We start from the raw sequence: 18,542 nt of genomic DNA, 5'->3' as shown, positions 1-18,542 counted from the left end.
GCTGACAACATTGCAGATTTCAAATCTTAAAAAAACCCAGTAACCCTCTGCCTTACTACTGCCTCAACATGTGCTGCCTTGATTTCAGGGCACTGGCTTGCACACCTGGCGCTGCTTGGCAGGATCATGTGTATCATCCATTCATCAAGAGACAACTATGACAAAATTCTCTGGGCCTTTCAGTGGTGGGAAAGTGGAAAGATGGTCTCCCTTGGGAACAGAATGTAATGAGTTGGTCAAGCTGCCAAATTGCTCGTTTGCTTTCAAAATTCCTTCATCGAAGACATCACTCGAAAGGAAAGGAGATTTCTGGCTGACAGTGCTACATTTATCATGGGGACATTTAATAAGAGGTGTTGCTGATATGGCTTTGGAGCTGATGGTGTGAGAACAAACACACTGCTCTGTGGGCCCTGAAATGAACATGGGTGCTTCTGTGGCTGTGTGTGGAGTGGGACCCGACTCCATCTGGGATGGCACCAGCCCTGTTTGAAACTTTTATTGGTATTTCTGCTAGCAGGTCCCCCAAGCAGGAGCTAGGGCAAGCAAAAATGTCACTTCTGTGTGGGTTCTTCAATGTCTGCTCAGAGCTGGGCAGTAGTGGCCCTACCGCAGCTTTCTCCAAGGTGAGATGCTTGCCCTGTCCTCCGTCCCCCTTCTCTCTAATCAGCCAACCCTTTTCACAAAGCTGACAGAAGTACACAAGGCTTACAGTCTTCAATGTGTCAAACACTGCTGAAAGTGGCAAAAAAAGGATCCATAAGTTACTGGGCTGGGGAGTGAAGGGGAAATAGCATAGTCAGAAAGAGACAGAACACAAAAGATCTGTAAATGTTACTTTCTTAGGATACCATGCTGATGAGCTAAGCTGTCCAAACCCTATGTTGAGGTCCAGAGGCAAGACAAAAGGTAATTAGTACTGTAAATTACAAAGACAGGGAGCTGGTGCTGGGGCACAGAGGCCTCATAGCTGGAGACGAGGAGCTGTAGAATTGTGAATGCTTTTACAAAAAAACAGGGATTTTTGTAAAGTCAGCTTACTGGCTGTGGGGTAGTAGCTGTCATGCCTAAGACACCAGTGCAGTACATCTTAAGCTACAGCATTTTGTTTGTATGGTCATAGACTGCAACAGTGAATGCTGACAGTCAGATGTCTTTCCTATAGAAATGAAGCTTTTGGGCTCTGAATGAAGCTCTGCTCTTCAAATTCTCTTCCTTTCCCTCTCTTCTTTTCTGATTAAACAGTCAGGAGACAAAATTGTAGCATCTCTAAACATATTGTACAGTAGGGAGTTTAAAAAAACCCACACAAAATCTCCAAGAAAGTATATCCCAGGAGTGATGTTTAATTGACTGGCTGACAAAATATACCATGCTTGTTCATACATCTGTCTCTCAGTTGCTACATAATTAAGCAACATTCAGGGGGATTACAAAAAATACCATTTTTCTTCTAGAAAATCATGACTTTACACATTTTAACTACTGGATTAAGATAGCTATATTAGTGTCATTCCACCTTTATCTCTGACATAGACACATATTTAATCCTATTCTCTTTATTATGGAGCATGAAAACAGACTAAAAGGACAGACAGGAAGTTGAGAAACAGGGAGTCATACTTTCCAAGGGCTGGTGATGTTCAAAGCAGAGACTGAGACACAGCAAACACTGAAAACACTGCACTGACACTGTACAGTTAAATTTAGAGCCTTCTAAAAGAGAGAAGGACTGTTTTAAGCCATTGGCTTTAACTGGAATGGTGCCTTTTAGAGAAGGATCCTTCAGCACAAAACCAACAGGAATCTAAACAGACAAAGGACCAGAGGGCAAACTGTCAGGATAAAGCGCACCAGGATTAGGAACCTGGTTACATACCAGCAACTTCAACAACAAAGGAAGAGTCCCTGCAGCTACAGGTTTGCACACACACAGAACAGTGATCCACGAGGAGCCAGCAAATGGAAAATTCCTGGAGAGCTGTGAAATCCAAGTTGGTCTCAGGTTTAAAAAACACAGGAATACCTTTCATGGTTACCACAGATAGTTCAGGTGCCTTCTGGTTTTCCATAGTGCATCCAGGTTATTTCTTTTTGGTGGCTTTCAGATACTTCAGATGATGTCAGCAACACTACATGCAGTGCAAAGTATTAAGCAGGTTTGTCTTCAATTATGATTAAGTGCTTAAGACCTATCTGACTTCAAATATAAATGTAAACATGTGCTTTGTTGATCTGGGACCCTCATTTGTGCACATGTATTTCAGAAGATTATTCAATTCCAACACAATTTTAGATTGTACTGAAAATGTTACAGGGTCAAGGGATTGTTTTGATTGTACTTTTATTTCAGCTGCTGGCTGCCCTGACAAAAAAGCTCAATAAAGAACATTGGTACAGTGGTATCTCATCTAAGTGCCATACCAAAGACTAGCTGTTATACAAGGACAGAAATAGAGAGGAGAAGTAAATTAACCCAAAGCTGAGGAAGAGTTATGTTCAGAAGAGAAAAATGAAGCCAGGTAGCTTCCTCTTTAGGCAGTGCCCTCAGAAATGAACTCTCCTATAGCCCCTGTACGGAAACCAAGGGAAAAGCTAAATAACTTCACTCTGTTCCTGTGATCTTCAGTGTGACTGTTACTGCTGATCTCACCATGGGAAAGACAATAGAGGCAGACACTGTAAAAATCACAGGAATTCTGCTGTAGAAAAACCACATACTCATCTCCCATTTCTGGCCCTCTTCTTACTCTGTTTTGGGTTGTTTGCTTTCCCAGAGGAACCTTCCCTTCTCCTACTCCTCTGCTCTGCAGCTGGGTGCTGAGGAGGTGAAGAGCAGAGGCATTAGGTAAAAGGGGAGAAATAAAGGGGACAGTTCTGAACCAAAAAATGAAACAAGAACAGAAGCAAATAAAAGCAGTGGATCAAGTTATGTATCTGCTATTAATGGCTGGATAAAGAGCCCCACAGTCCCAAACACACACAGGATTATAAATACCCAGAGAAATACTCTGTCTATCACCATGGCTACATATTTCCAATCATCTTCCACCTGCAAGAGAAGAAAAAAAGGATAAACTACATGTAATGTAACATGCAATTGTGAGTTGACATTATGTAGTAGAAATGTCCCTTGTGTCTTTGAATGTGAGGCAGAATATTTATGCAGTCAACAATGTTAACTGTCGTGCTTATAGTTGCTGCAGTTTACAAGTGTCTTCACAGGGGGCTGATATCCTAATAGTATTTATCACTTTTGACTGAGAACATGCAATGCTGTCCTAGGCTGCTCAATTTTTCTAAATATTCCAGTCTGTTGGAAAGCTATAGGTGTGAGGCTGTCACTAACAAATAGGTAGTGGATGCAGAGCAGGGTGGTTTAGCAGCAGGCAGACTCACCACAGCTGCACATCTCTAGACCCTGTCAAAGGATTTACCCTGACAGCCCATGTAAGAAACAATTTACTATCCTGGCCTAATTTGCTGATCAAGCCCCATTTATTTCAGCAAACTGGACAGCTGAACACACATACTATAGCAAAGCAAGGGCCCTGACTGAACAAACTAGTGTCACGTAGGCCAGAGCGGGGTTTGTATGTCTGAGAGATACATGTTAAAAATACCCTCAGTGAAGTTGTTGTCCTTTAAACTGTACCTACAATACAAGGACCACTGCATCAGAGCAACATTCACTCATGTAAAACTAGTCACCAGGTTAGAGCTCTCTGCTGAGGGATGTTCTACTAGTGTTCTCAGTTTCTGGATGTGGTCTTCCAAGAGGCTGCTGCTGCATATTTTGTGAAGGAAAATGCAGCAAGGACTCCAGCTGCTGTAAATGTTGCCACAACTTTTAAGGGACTTTGATCTATAAAGGGCTAATGCATTATATTATCCACACAGCTTTGTATGTCTGGCTGAAGCAGAAGCTGTCTCCAGAACAATTTCCTCAGTGCTTCCCTGAGAACAAACTCCCTTCTTTCCCCAGAGAGAGGATTTTTCCCAAATGAAAAATCTTGCTTCCCATCCCTTTTATGTTTTGAAAGGTAAGATACAGAGCGGCTGATGCACACACCAGACTAAGAGTATAATTTCATGTGGCAGGAGAGATTTGCAAAATGCAAAGCAGGAAAACTGGCAACAGGAGACTTACAATGACCTATATAATCAAGGTAGCATGTTGTATGACTGTTTAAGTAAAGCCTCTTATTTTCTAGAGTTCATGAAAGAAGATAGATTCCTGTATTTTGCCTTGGGCTGGCATGTATTACCCACTCATCCTATGAATTCAGTCACCAGATCTTAAATATAGCCCTTTATTCAGAAAGTTATGGGGTTTGTTTTCAGGTGAAATTTCTTTTGCAGGACATAAAAAAATGGGGAAAAAAAAAAGTAATTTTGAGGTGCACAGAAGATGGCTGAATTTGTGCTGATTTTAACAAAATATTCTGATAGAAAGAATACCTCTCAATATTTCCCTGTTTCGTAGACAGATTAGGTTCTACGAACTTCTAAAAATGATCTTGAAGTACTAGAAAATTCCTTTTCCTTGTGAGGCCTGGGTGTTTGGGGAGGTCAGAAAATCTTTTTTGGAGCAGCTTTTAGTTGATTATGTTTATACCTGAGAACAAGGCCTCAGAATTCCTTAAATTCCACCATGCATAATTTTCTATGACAGCATTCCCAGTTAGATGAAAGATTTATAAATCTATCCTATTTATGAACCTATGCTTTATAAAGCAAATCCATTAGTCCAAATGCCAAGTTTAATTTTTAAATCCCCCTCTCTTTTTTTTAATCTCTCTTTATTCATCTGTTGTCTGTTTTTATTAATCCATCATCCCCCAAAACTCAACTTTTATTTCAATGTATGCTTATCGTGACCTAAAATACTGAATTGCTGCAGCCACATTTAGTCAAGTACTGTAAAAAAATCTGCACACAGCAGACTGAAACAAAGTACAGACAACAGTGTCCTGAAAGGAATAGCTTTACCAGATTTATCACTGGATGAAAATGGCTCCACTCCAGATCAACTACTCTGCTGCTAGACAAGCCCTGTTCCTTAAAAAGCAGTTCCCAAATGTGCATGCTCCATTACTAACACAGAAAACACTCTGTTTGGCAAATAGCATGCTTAGTAGGGAGATGTCACCGCTTACCAGGGCTGAGCAAGTTGGTGGGCAGTGGAGGATGGTTGCTTCTGAGGATGTACAGAAGTTGGACTGGAAGAGACTTTAAAAGTCCCATCTAGTCTATGCCCTGCCTCATGGCAGATCAAGTCTGTCTGAACTACTGCTGATCAAAGTTCATTCCCCATGGCTGCAACAAGCTGATGAGCCTCCTCTTTTCTTCATATCTAACCTGATACTGTTTTGCTGCTTAAATTATCCACTGGGGAATGATGAAGAACAGAGGAGAACACTTTTCCAGTTCCACCTCCAAGGGATGATTTATCTCCTGCCTTTCTGTAGGAAACTTTTGACCCATTCACAGGTCTTAAAATTTTCATCTCAATACCAAGTAACTCCAGTTCCTCTGGGCTGCTCTCCTAGATCATGTTTTCACTTGCTGTTCTCTTGTGGAGTGCTGGACTTGCAACCCCATGCCCAGCTGGATGTTACCTCCCTTACCTCTTTGGTTTCATTTTGAGACCTCATGTTCTCTGCGATGAACTGAACGCTGCTAATGACTTCCTTCACTTCTGGGGAGTACTCCACATGCTCTGCCATCCACTTCAGTGGCTGATGGCTCAGTCGTCTTCGTTTGCTGGCAGTGAGTTCAGTTGCTTTATCACAGTGACAGCACCGCTGCTCCTTGAGTAATTTGGTATCTTTGTGTTTGCTGGGCTTTGACTTGCCTGATGCTGGTCCTTTCTCGCTTTTTCTAGACATGTTTTTTTTCTGTTGTTCTAGTGGTCTCTGCATCAACAGGACTTTGGGGAGCAGTCTAAGAAAGATGGTTTTTACCCACTTGGGCATTGTGTGTGTGGTTGGAGTCCTGTAATGTATATTCAGGACAAACACTGTGATGACAATTGAGAGAGTGACAAATATCATAGTGAAGAGTAAGTACTCACCGACAAGGGGAATTACTAAAGAGGTGGATGGAATTGTTTCTGTGATCACCAGTAAAAATACAGTCAAAGAAAGCAGCACAGAGATGCAAAGAGTCACTTTCTCACCACAGTCAGATGGCAAGTAAAAAACTAACACAGTCAGGAACGAGATGAAGAGACAGGGAATGATCAGATTTATGGTGTAAAACATTGGCAGCCTTCGAATATAAAAGGAATATGTTATGTCTGTGTAGATCTCTTCACAGCAGTTGTATTTGATGTCATGTTTGTAACCAGAAGCATCAACTATTTCCCATTCACTGTTTTCCCAAAAGTCATTCATATCTACTTTGGATCCAATGATCAGAAGATCAATTTTGGCTTTGTCATAGGTCCATGAGCCAAATTTCAGTGAACAGTTCTGATGATCAAATGGGAAAAAGGTAATATCCATAGGACAGGAGCTTTTAAAAATAGCTGGTGGGGTCCAGGTGATCATTCCGTCATAGCGAAGCAGGGCTTTGGTCTTGCCTTCAACTTGAAAATCTCCCACAGCACTAGAAAGACAAACGAGGCAAAGAAAACAAAATTGCCATGAAAGCAAAATATCTCTCATGGACACCACAAGAGGATATTGTTGAGATAATTAGTAAAATAGAAAAATGTTCATACTTATTATACAAGACAATATCCGGTTTCCAAATTTTATCTGCTGGTACCCGAACAAATTCAATGCCATCGTATTCTCTGGGATCCCATTGCAACTTGTAGTCATTCCAAATCTGAAATAAGAGTGGATAAGGATTTAAAAAACATTGTATTATGAACAAATATCTGCTCCTTAGAAGTTCCTGTAAAATGACAGACTATGATAACTGAAAGTGTAGAACGTTTAGAAAGGGGCAACAGTCTGAAAGACTGTTACACATTGCTGACATGCTGAGACCCCTCCTCTGTCTTGATACATCAGTACAGACCTTTACCTGTGCAAGGTTATCTTCCTCACTGCCAAGAGGAAATATAGGCCTTGCTGATGATACCATGAGAGTGCACCCTGAGGGCTGAAGGAGCCCAGCATCCCCAGCAGAAAGGAAGTGCATATGCACACTAAAGGGCAGTTGCTGCAGGGAACATTATTGGTTCCACAGGGGTAGTGAATTACCAAGTCGGGGCAGTGAAGGATGCCCAGCAGCTCTGTTGCATTGCTGTCTAGTGCCCTATCATGGGGCTATGCTCCATGCTTTCACAGCTGACCCTGGAGATCCTGATCATAACAACAGTAGCTTTTACAGAAAGCGCTGTGAGGACCACACTCAGTGCCTGAGGGAAAATACTTTTGGTGGAAGTGGTCTTTTTTTCTCAGCAGTTTAGGTCCTCTAAAGGTCTTTGTATATATAAATGCTAAAACCATTGGGAAAAATGAAGGCATGTTCCTTCTGCTAAAAAATGCTTTGGTTCGAAACTTCAATATGGAGATGACCAAGGGCTCATTTAATCACTCTTTAATGGGTACTTCCAGCTAAATTTACCAGCTAAACAATGATCACTAAGTTGAATATACCACAAAGGAAAGACTGGAGATGTAACTTATTGGAAATAAGAATACAGAAATTACATTTTCAAATGTGTCTTTCTCCTTATGCTTACCATTAAGATCCTTGTTTACAAACAAGCACCTGTTCTATGGATGTAGCTCACAAGGTAACACACTTTTCATCATATCAACGCAAAAAGCATGAGAAACGCAATGTGGTCACTTACGTGTCTTAGCCACAGATTTGTTTCCATAATCTGATTGACTTCATCCTGGAAAGAAACACAGGCATGCACATCTCCAGTCCATAAACCAGTTACAATATCCTGAAGTGGCCACAAACATATTCTGATAAATATGGAAACTGGAATTCCACATTAACGGAACCAGGGGGTTTACATATAATGCATAGTCCTGTGCAGCTCTATTGAAAAATGTTTAAAGTTCTACTGAGAAATATGCCCCACAAATATCAGACATACAAGAGCTGCATATTGTGCATCGTGACAGAAGCCTGAGTAGCTGGAAGACACAAAACTTACAGTTGCTCTGACCAGTACCAGAGGAATAAAGTTCTGTTGGTGGCTATGTGTTTTGTTGGATTCAGTATTTAAAAAGCAGCACAGTACTGGTCAAGACTCAAGGAAAATGGCATCTGTACCACAGTGTCCTTGCACTTCCATGCAAACCTCTGGAGCAGACGCACTAAACCAGCACTGGATTATGTCACTGTTGTACGAAGACATTCTTTTTACAGTGAATTATTGCTGTTGTCAAGTGGCAACACATCAGGAAGATGCTGCAAGAGACTAAAAAATAAGATTGGACCCTGTTCTAATGAGCCTTCAGTCTAAAAGCATTTGTAAAGACTCATGACATACGCTTATGAATGCAGGCTGACATTCACAATGAAAACATCTGCAATAATATTGCTTTGGGTAGTTCTTACTTTTTAAGCTTATGGATTGAAAAAACCAAGATATTTAAAAGCCAAAGGCAGAAAATGTTGTAGATGAGTTTTCAGCATTGTGTACTGAACATTAAGCACAAAGATAATTTTGAAAGTCTTGTAGACTTCCTGTCTATGGGCTAAACTACCCAAGCCTCTGTAAAAATCATGCCTCTTTCTTTAGTAAGTCAAACTGATTTACTTATGATATTCCTTATTTTTCTTCAAACCCAGCACTGGAAGCCAGGGCTGCAACATGAGACAGAATTGCTGAAACCTGCCAAGCTTTCTGTGGTGGAAACACAATACTGCAACAAAAGAACTCCAGGTGACAAATGCCTTTACCATGAGGACTTACAGTGCTTTCATTTATACTCTTAGATAGCACAGCTCTCCTGGGTGATGTTGAATGTTGCCCCTCACTGTTTGCCTGTCACTTAAGTACAGACTCAACTAGGTATCTCAGAATCAAAATTCAGCCTCTGTTCTGTGGATAATTTGCTTCACAGAACAGACTTCAGAAAGGGTTGAGGTCAGGTTTTGCTTCTTCCACAGTCCCTCTGCTCTGCCCAGCAGCTCTGCCACTTCGGGCACATTCACCCTTGTGTTCACTGCACCCCCAGAGCACACAGCATTCCTCTCCAGTTCCATGTTTTGAAACACCTCTCTGCAGGCTGCAGGGCTCTAATGCTATTTTGAAACAGGTTGAAAATGAAAACATACACACATGCACGCAAAAAATTTTCTCTCTCAGGGCCACTGGGAAATGACAGTGGCCCCATAAAAGAACTAGGCCACGTGCTACACAATGTGGACACAAGTAAGTATGTCTGGAGCGGGCTAACCCTGTGGAGAGCAGACTTGAACATTTGATACTGCTGCTCCAGGGGCCAGAGTCTGCTGCCTAGTGTGGAAGGACTGGATGCTACACAGTAAGCAAATGGCTCCACAGTTCAAACTGCTCACTGGAGCAACTGGAGCGACTTGGCTGACAGAAAGAACAGCAGCAGTCCCAGCAGGTACACGTGTGCACTCACGGCAATGTCAGCTGTGGGACTTTGCTGCAGCCACCGCAATCACACCTGCAGCTTTAGGCATTTGCCTGTGTTTGCAACCATCCCCAGATCTCTGCAAGGATTCTGTAAGGAATCTTACCACATTTGTAAGCTGGGTAATGGCCACTTCAAAATACACTGTGACAGGATCAGACACATTTTCCACTGGCCTGATGAACTGGTTGTACTGGGAGAAAAGTTTGTGAAATAATCGTTCCTCTGATTCGCAGCCTGTGGTATCTGTGTTGGCAAAGACAAAGAGCAGCTATGTCAAAATCACAGAATCACAGAATCACTATGCTGGATCTAGCCTATGGGCCTTCGTTTGGCCCAACATAGTATAAGGCCTAAGTAGAACAAGGTGGCATGAAGTAGAAAAAGTATAAATATGGTGGATCTCATCTTAGGGAATTTTTATGGTAAAACTGAGAGTTTACTCAGAAATTAAAAACTGAAGCTGCAACTCCTGCATAAAAATCTATGCCAGGGACTCTGGCATTAGGTGACTCTGATTAGGTGATTATAATGATTCCTACTAGTCTCAAAAACTGTAACTACATTTTACCCTCACATTTGCTATTTCAGCTCTTTAGATAGCAATTTTTGCTCTGAAGGAAGCTCATTTATTAAGTTCTATAAGAAAAAAAAAAAAGTGGAAATACTAAAATTTCTTAGACTAGCATGCACCTTTGTTATCCAGAGCTGTTCTTTGGGAACAAGCAGATCACATCTGTAACCCCCAGTCAATCCAGGACAGACTGGATGGCTTAGCGGGAATAAGGTACATGACAGGCACTGAGCTGCCTCACTGCAGAGTACAGAAGAATGCCCTTAATCCTTTGTGTACAGCCCAAAGCTTAAGTAGGTATTTTCACAGTGCTAAAGGCTACAGAGTTTGATTTCAAAAGGCAAGATTAAATCATGTGGTGGCATCAGCTCAGAAAAAATATTTTTCTTGAGAGACTTTGCTATTTCAATGCACTACTATAATCCAGCACATAAATTCAATATACTTTATGAGGTAAAGATTTAGAACTTGCTTGCTCCTCATATTGATCACAGCTGTATTATCAAAGCTGTATGATGATGCCAAAAACATTACTGATACAACAGAGGAAAAAACTATTTTTTCAAATACATGGTCATAAACTTTTGTATTAATCCCATACCGCACCAGAACATGACAGGAAAACAATCACTATAAGGCTTTATGACTGCTAAAATCTAAACATAGAAGGGTTTGTGTCAGGCAGCTTGGTCTCTGACACAGCACAGGACATAAATTTGCAATTTACATTTCCTTTGGTGAACATAAGGGCCTGTGGTTGCACAGCTGCCCTACAGGGATATGCTTAGTCTCAGCATACAGACCTGTTTCCATGCTTAGGCCATCCTTCCTGTTTTGAAAAAAAAGCCATTTCATTCTCTAAGGTGATAAAAAGCATGCTCAGATTCAGAGGATTATCAAAAGCTGAAACACTGGTTATTGGTGACTTACATGTATAGAAATAAAACTCTAGTAAAGGTTCTATGACTTGATATTTTGTTTCAGCCTTTCAGCATTGTTCAGAAGAGATGCATGAATATCGGCAAAGTTTGCCCGTGTCTACATCATGAATTGTGCCATTCAAAAAGGAAATTGCAATTTCCTTTTCAGATTTACTCCTCATCTCATGCACTGTGACTAGAAGTACCCTACTGTGAGAACATGAATCTCCTACAAGTCTCCTGACTAAAGCCAGTGAGTCTAAAATCATGTTCATTTGCAATTTTCCTACTGGCTTCTTAAAAGACACAGATTTTAAAATAAAATAACAGAAACAGACAAGCATTTAGGCCTTTCAATTTTATACTTCAGATCTCCTCCCATTTGCACTGCTTTAAGACAATGCCTTATGCCTTTCTAAGACAAGCACTGTAATTCATATATGTCTTGATCATCATCAGATGACAGACTTCCAAAAAAGATGTATTGATTTAAAAGCAGAAATCCCACTGAACCTCAGTGATACATGTGCATGGAAATCACTCCAGCATATTTAACCATAGATCACAAAAAACAGTGAAGAAAAGCATATATAGTTCTCACTTCTGAAGGTGTGAGTACCAAATGTGCACATCTTTAGTCTGCATTATTTCAGCAATTGCAAAATTCAAGCACTGAATAGAATTACTAGAACTCCTTTTTCATTTTCTTTCTTTGCTAGAGACAATTCTTCAATTAGTTATCAAATGAAAATAAAGTTTTTGTGTGAAAACTAGTATTGCTTTAGCTCTCCTAAAATACTGTTGAAATGTTTCAGATTTCAGGTTAGAAATAGCTCATACAAGCTTTACATTGTATTTTTACATTGCAGAGACAGTGACTAGAAAATATTTTAGAGACTAGTATCAAAGAGAGCCTACCTTTAATCAAGGATGTGAACACGAATGCCCACACACAGAAAGCAGGGTAACACCAAGAAAGCCACCTCTCATGATGCATTGCTAGCAGCAGAATAGAGATTCCTTTTGAAAAGAGAGGTTTGGGTAAAGAAACAGAAGGCAAGAAGATATACAAGCCCCTTGGATGGTAAGAAGGCAATACAAAGATAGATTTCAGTTTTGCATTTGCAGCAAACTCTGCAGACTGCTGAGCAGAGCAAAGCCTTTCCAGAGTTGCTTCCACTACCTCCAGGCGAGGAGAGCTTATGCTGTGCAGAGAAGGGAGTCAGGCAGCATCCTATCAGGTGACTTTTCACATTTCCAGTCACCCGCACCCTTGCCTCTGGAGGAACGTACAAGAGTGCAGGAGAGGGAGGGACGGCAAGACACAGGGCAGCCAGCGTGGAGCAGAAGGGGGAATTCACTCAGCCCTCCACCCACTGAATAAAGAACAGTCGTCCAAAAGCAGATGCTTTCGCTGTTGCCTGGTGTGCACTTGAGTGAGCCCATCAGAATATGCAGAGATGAAATAACTTCTGTTTCTGCAGCAGGAGAAATAGATGCTATATGATTTTTACAACTTTACCATCTGAACCTTGAAACAAGTACAGCACCATGTGACAGGCATGCCTGACAGTAGTCTGAGTGAATAAATACAAGGCAAGTAAATTTTTATTGCCATCTGACAGATGCATGCTAAGCATGCCAAGTTCTTCAGTTTTCCTGTGTGCAGTGATTCCTATGCCAGTATCCTGCTAGTGTAGAAACAGTAGAAGAACAAAGGAAAAGCATCAGGAGCTGTTGCAGAAGTGCCTATCTGACCAAGTTCACTGGGACAGAGATACTTGTAATCACAGAAATTAAAGAACCAGATAATCTGATCCTGTAGAGATTGACGTGTGTTCACTCCTCAAGTGCTGAGCATGCATGGTCTTGCAACAGGAAAGCTGAAAATAATCTACAGGCAAAGGGTCTGAGAAACTGAGGTTTCACTGCAGAGAAGTGGAAGGCATCACAGATTAACTGGTGCCATCCAGCCTCCAAGAAAGCAGCTCAGACAGGGCACCTCCTTTATGTGTGCTCAATCCAGCATGAACAAGTCTGAGTGACTGGATGAATGATTTGATCAAAACAGAAATGCAGCTGATTTCCAAGCAATTACATTGTTGTGGTAGTGTGGAGAGAAAAACCAGAAACAGAAAAAGCATGCCCTTCATACCGCAAGACACAGAGGCAATGCAGCAGCTCAGGGTGAGAATGCGATTTATCTTCCATACAAGTTGTTAAAATACAGGTAGAAGGGAAGAGGTCTGTCAGAAGCAAGAAGCTTAGGAATGAGTTGCCTGAATAGCAAAAATACTACAATGAAAAGGCAGCCTTGGAGGATTACCAACAGAGGCTCACGCACTGGAGTCAAGGAGCATTCAGCAGAGAGGAAAAAAAACAACAACAAAAAATTAAACCAAAAGAGTGTTTGGTGAGCTGGGAGTCATTTTGCACTCTCAAAAGCAGCAGCAAACTAAGTATTGTTGTAGGTGAGGTAGAGGCCACAAGGCATGCTATGAGGCATCTCCAAGCTGAAGTTAGGTATCTATTCTCCTTACAAATAATTTTAAGATGAAAACATGGGTTTCAGCATAATTATTTTTATTGAAAATTTCCATTTTGCCAACGGTTTCCAAGAAAAAAATAGTAAAAATCGCACACACAAAAAAATTTGCTTTTTGATTTTAGGTCTTTCCAACTGTAAGGATTCTGTGATTCTGTGGCTTTCCCAAGTTACAATGTTTGTTAGAATGATGTTAACAAGTCCAGCTCCATAACCTTGTAGTTCCCTAACCTTATCCAATGAAGCTCATACTTCCTCCTTGAATTTATGCTGCCCATGGTGCACTGTGCTTAACAGAATTATGCAGCCATGGAGCATCACAGGACGGATGCCTGTGGCTGGCTGTAGTCATGGCATAAGCACTCTTGTTAAAAGTCCAGTGTTTACAGAAAAATGACACATGGTAACATAGTCTGATGGAATTTGAAAACAAACTGACCCCAGGACAAAATGTTTTGACATTTCCAAACTTTTTGTTCTTCCAAAAAACTGACAGGCCAGGGAATCACATGTAAGAAAGGAACAGACCTGCAAAGGCTTATCTGGGTTAAACAGAAAGATCTTCAGAGGTGAGGGTAATGAGTGTATTACCACCCTAATGAGAAGGAGAGCAATGGCAGGCCAGCTAGGTAAAGAGCAGCTTTGTTATGGGGATGAGGGGACTAGGGAAGAAGGCTGAGTTAGGAGGCAATGCCAACCATTCCGTGCACAGATGGCAGAAGGGGTTGTGACACACCTGCCCTTCTGGTAGGACCCTGCTGGAGTGGGTGCTACCTTTGGGAAATGATGAAGAGGCAGCAGAGTACAAACTGGGCCACAACAAGCAGTTGAAGAGGCATCCAGATGGAGGGGCCAGAGACCAGCTGAGGCACTGCCTCAGCAACACAGAACCACTTGGAAGTGGAACAAAAACTTTGTGAAACATTGCCACTAGGTAAGGAATCTAACTGAAACCAGCATGAACTGGCCAAGGAAGGTGTCAACATGCCAGGCTCAAACAGCAAGCACATAGACAGGTTTTCACTCTTCCTTTCCCTCAATTTATGGAATAAAAGGCTGATTTACTCCCTTCACGTGTGCTTTTATCCTCCAAGAACATACTGACTCAGAGCAAAATCTCTGGTCTTCTTCCTTGAGGCAAGGTAGCTCAAGCAAAAGAGGACAAGCAGCTTGCAGGGATGCACAAAATCTGCCCACTATAAAGGTTTCTAGCACATGGATGCATTTCACCACTAGAGCATGACATTGTAAAAGTTGCATAGTGTTGACTGTGAAAAAAACATTAGGACCCATTTGGAGGGTTGCCTGTGTGCCCTGTAATTCTGCTGAAAGCATATGCCCTGTTGCTACTGGTAATGCTAATGACACAGATCCTGACTTTTGGAGTAAGCCCTAGGTTTGAATGGCTCTAGAGTCAAGTAGTTCTCTGCTGGAGAGCTGTATCTGAATTGTTTGTAGGCTTTGACAATGCAACGGGGTTCATCTGCAGTGCGGCTGTGACAAACACCTTTTCCATGGCAAGCCACTCATTGACCACCTGCTGAAAAGCCACTGAATTCTATGTGGGAGTTCACTCCCCACTCCTGTGGACTATTTGCTAACTACCACTGGGCAAGTGAATTTGCACCCAGGGGCAACCTGTTCCTCCTTCTATTGCTGGTCTAGAAGCACTGTGGGGGCATGAACTGTTTCTCACTATTTTCTTCCTCAGGGCTACCTGTGCATCTGCTTGCTATGGCTGTGCTGAAATAGCTGTGAAGATGGCTGGGATCTCCACAGCATTGCATGTTATGTCTACTCTGCTACTTACTGCTTTAGCAAGCAGACAGATACTAAAGAAGCAATCAACTCAGCTACAGCTCCCTTCCATCTGGGTATTCACACATAGCACTTCCTCCAGCACAACACACCTACTGCTAATAAAAATTATGCTAGAGGAAGGAACCTATAATGGGATAGGGAAAACATCAGTCAAACCCCACCACCTTACTGATAATTCTGTAGTCAGTTGGATAGATTGTGTATTAGCAAAGTTAAGGGAAAGAGGAAACTTGGTGAAGATCACAGACAGAGAAGGGATCTCTGAGAGGGGGATATGCTTTAACTGAGCATGGAAATGAAGGACCAGCTGTAAAGACTGGGACATGAAGCTGCAGTGCAGGCTCTGACTTGATGAAAGAGTAGTTTAGCTTGCAAAGGTTGTTTGGACTGGTGCTTTTTCCATGTCTGTGCTGCATGGACAACTCAGCTGTTTGTGAACACAGACATTTTATCTTAAAATGCTCTGTTCTGATTCATGCTAGTTGGAGACTGTCACCTTCCAGACCTTTCAAGCTAAGCTGCCATCCCTTGTCAGCAGCAACTCCAGCTGACAGTAGAAAGTAAAGCAGGCTTTTTCACAATTCAAGGCATTGCGGACCTTGGGCACAGAGTCAGAGGCCATCTCTGGAACAACCCCCTGACGTGCTCTATCTCACTCAGTGAGCACTGGGCTGAAACTGGAAATCACCAAGAGACATTTTTCACACAAGTAGTTGGGTAAAACTTCAGCATCTATGAACTGTGTTGCCACAGATATCTTTCACTAACAAGTATTTATCTATTACTAAGGCAGAGCAACTAATTGCTTCCTACCTTCTCCTTTCTAACATCATCCGGGAGCTGTTTTGCCTCAGCTGTTTTTATTGGCTGCTCCTGCTCTTTGTTTCTGAACTACATTCTCTCCCCCAGCCCTACCCTCTCTCCTCCAGTTCAGTATGCAAATGCTTGTTTGATGAGCTTTAGGTTTCCACTTCTCACCTTCCCTGCTTTTGAGTGAGCTTAGTGTTTTCCTTCTCTTCTTCTGTGAGTTCATCATGGCAGTATCCTAATCTCCTGTGTCACCCTCCAGTGACCTAGCCTCTGACCTCTTGTACCCACTTTCTTTTCCTCCCTCTTCACCACGCATCTGCCCATGTTGAAAACACTCCCATAATTACCACAAAGCCTTCTGCTCCCAACCTGCTTCTCTCCTCCAAACTTGTTTCATTCTGCCTTTTTTCTCGCCTCTCTTTTTTTCCTCCTCTCTATCTACCTATCTTCCTGTCTCTTTTCCTCGTTTGACAAAGAACCAGGGAATCAAGAAGTGGTGAGAAAGACAGGAGGGAGAGAAAAGTGGCAATTTTCCTCCCCCTTCTCTTAGTCCTTTCTGCTCCTTTTACTTGTTCTGATTCTTTTCCTCCGTTTATGCCTGCTTCAACTTCTGTCTTTCTACTCCTCCCTCCTCTTTACCCCACTACTGGAGATCCCTTTGTCTCTCTTTCTTTCTCTCTCTCTCTGTGCTCCCCTTTCTCGAATGTTCTGTCCTCTGAAGCCTGCTCCTCAGGCTCAGTGTTCCAGCACTGAAACCCACAGCACAAAGCACAAATGTGTATCAGCTTCCACAGGTGCTGAAGCAGGACCTCCTATGCTCACACTGAGCCACATGGAAGAACACCCTCACACAACTCTGAATAGATTATGTTGTCTTCTCTCCTGTATGTGCATACATGTGCAGAGCCATGCACCTGTGTGAAATCTGGCATATCATCTTTAGAAGGTTTAATGCTGGGCCAGCAATTAAATGAGTATCAGATGTTCTTTATAAGCCTCTCTCCCTTCCCAGAAAGAGAATGAAAAGAGAGTAAGGAAGAGAGACTTTCGGGTTGGAAAGTAAACTACACAGCTTAAATGAGATACTAATGATAAAAAAGGAAAATAAAGAAACATGCACAAATAGATACAGATCAAGTAATACTCACCCTGCCCCCTCCCCACATGCCCTCTCCCCAAGTAACACATCCCCACTGAAGCTGCACAGCAGGCCCTGGGAAAGTCCCAGACTGGTATCCTGGAGTTAGCAGCAGATGGGAACTGGATTCAAGAATGCACAGATCAGGATCAAAGGCAGAAGATCAGACTTTTTCCAGGATGCCAGCCATGGACAAAGAGAGCTTGACTCTTGTGATCCCTCAGATTTCTACCAAGTGACAAGGCATGGAGAAGGAAGAAAATCTCAATGGTCATGACAACACTTGGAAAAGGCAAAGCACTGAGCAATCACAGCGTCAATATAAATTGAACATGAAAATGTGGACTTCAGGGCACTAACCACAAAGGGATAGCTCCTGGAAAATCACGTATATTCACCACCATATTTTCACCTGATACTAAGACCCTATTTTTGTTTTTTTCATCGTATTTCACTGGAAATTGGTCAACAGGAGCTCTTCAACAGGAGCTCTTCTGGCAAAAACTAAAGACACAAAATCTTGAGAAATCTGGGAGTAAAATGACTAATGAAAATAGGCAGGAATTTAGTCAGTCAGAACTCAATAGTTCTGCTAAAATTCCATGTGGAACTGAGAAATTGTGTAAATGTTTTTTTTTTACTTCAGGAAAACATACCAAAGTATGCAGATTTAGAGCACTGATGTCAGACCCTTGACATGCAATGAAACACATTTAGTATGCTTGGATTTCCCATCAGCTGAGAACTTTGATCAGAATTCTCAGGGGACATACATCTTCTCCAGATGGAACTGGTGCAAGTCTCTAGAGAACTTCTCCCTCTTTGAAAGAGAAAACTGTTATCTCAGTGCTGAAACTGAGTCTCCACTGTGCCACAGAACTTGTACTCAGATTATGCCAACATGACTTGGCAGTGCTGTTTTAGATAGCCCAGAGCTATTGTTTCTGAACCATTTCTACCGTTTGTCAGAAAATCATGCACATTTTCATAAGACATTTCAATTTCCTTTCAGGTAAAAAACTAAAACTGATAAAAAGAAGTATTTGGCCAAACCTAAACTTCCTAACAGAGCCCTTGGTGAGCAGAAGAGGAACATGCTATGACTGTAATGACATACAGCAGCCTTAGAAGACCAAGCAGGCAAGCG

At 41.9% G+C, this 18,542-nt stretch overlaps 1 protein-coding gene across 1 annotated transcript; it reads right to left on the bottom strand.

Annotated features, from left to right (window-relative positions):
• Nucleotides 1-2,868: 2,868 nt before the first annotated feature.
• On the bottom strand, nt 2,869-12,252 carry CHRNA6 (cholinergic receptor nicotinic alpha 6 subunit). Its single transcript, XM_051642588.1, has 6 exons — nt 12,000-12,252; nt 9,694-9,833; nt 7,817-7,861; nt 6,728-6,837; nt 5,631-6,612; nt 2,869-3,052 (listed from the first exon to the last, which is right to left on the bottom strand). The coding sequence occupies exons 1-6, from the start codon at nt 12,076-12,078 to the stop codon at nt 2,930-2,932; spliced, it is 1,479 nt and encodes a 492-aa protein (XP_051498548.1). The 5' UTR covers nt 12,079-12,252; the 3' UTR covers nt 2,869-2,929.
• Between the last annotated feature and the right edge of the window lie 6,290 nt (nt 12,253-18,542).

Source organism: Apus apus, chromosome Z, assembly GCF_020740795.1.
Source record: "Apus apus isolate bApuApu2 chromosome Z, bApuApu2.pri.cur, whole genome shotgun sequence".
Classification (NCBI taxonomy): domain Eukaryota; kingdom Metazoa; phylum Chordata; class Aves; order Apodiformes; family Apodidae; genus Apus; species Apus apus.
This window is presented reverse-complemented; position numbering and strand designations above follow the sequence as displayed.

Coding starts and splice junctions, on each gene's coding strand:
- CHRNA6 (XM_051642588.1), bottom strand. CDS start 12,078: ATGCATCATGAGAGGTGGCTTTCTTGGTGTTACCCTGCTTTCTGTGTG. Junction 9,834..11,999: donor GTTCACATCCTTGATTAAAG/GTAGGCTCTCTT, acceptor TTGCCAACACAG/ATACCACAGGCTGCGAATCA. Junction 6,613..6,727: donor GATATTGTCTTGTATAATAA/GTATGAACATTT, acceptor TTGTCTTTCTAG/TGCTGTGGGAGATTTTCAAG.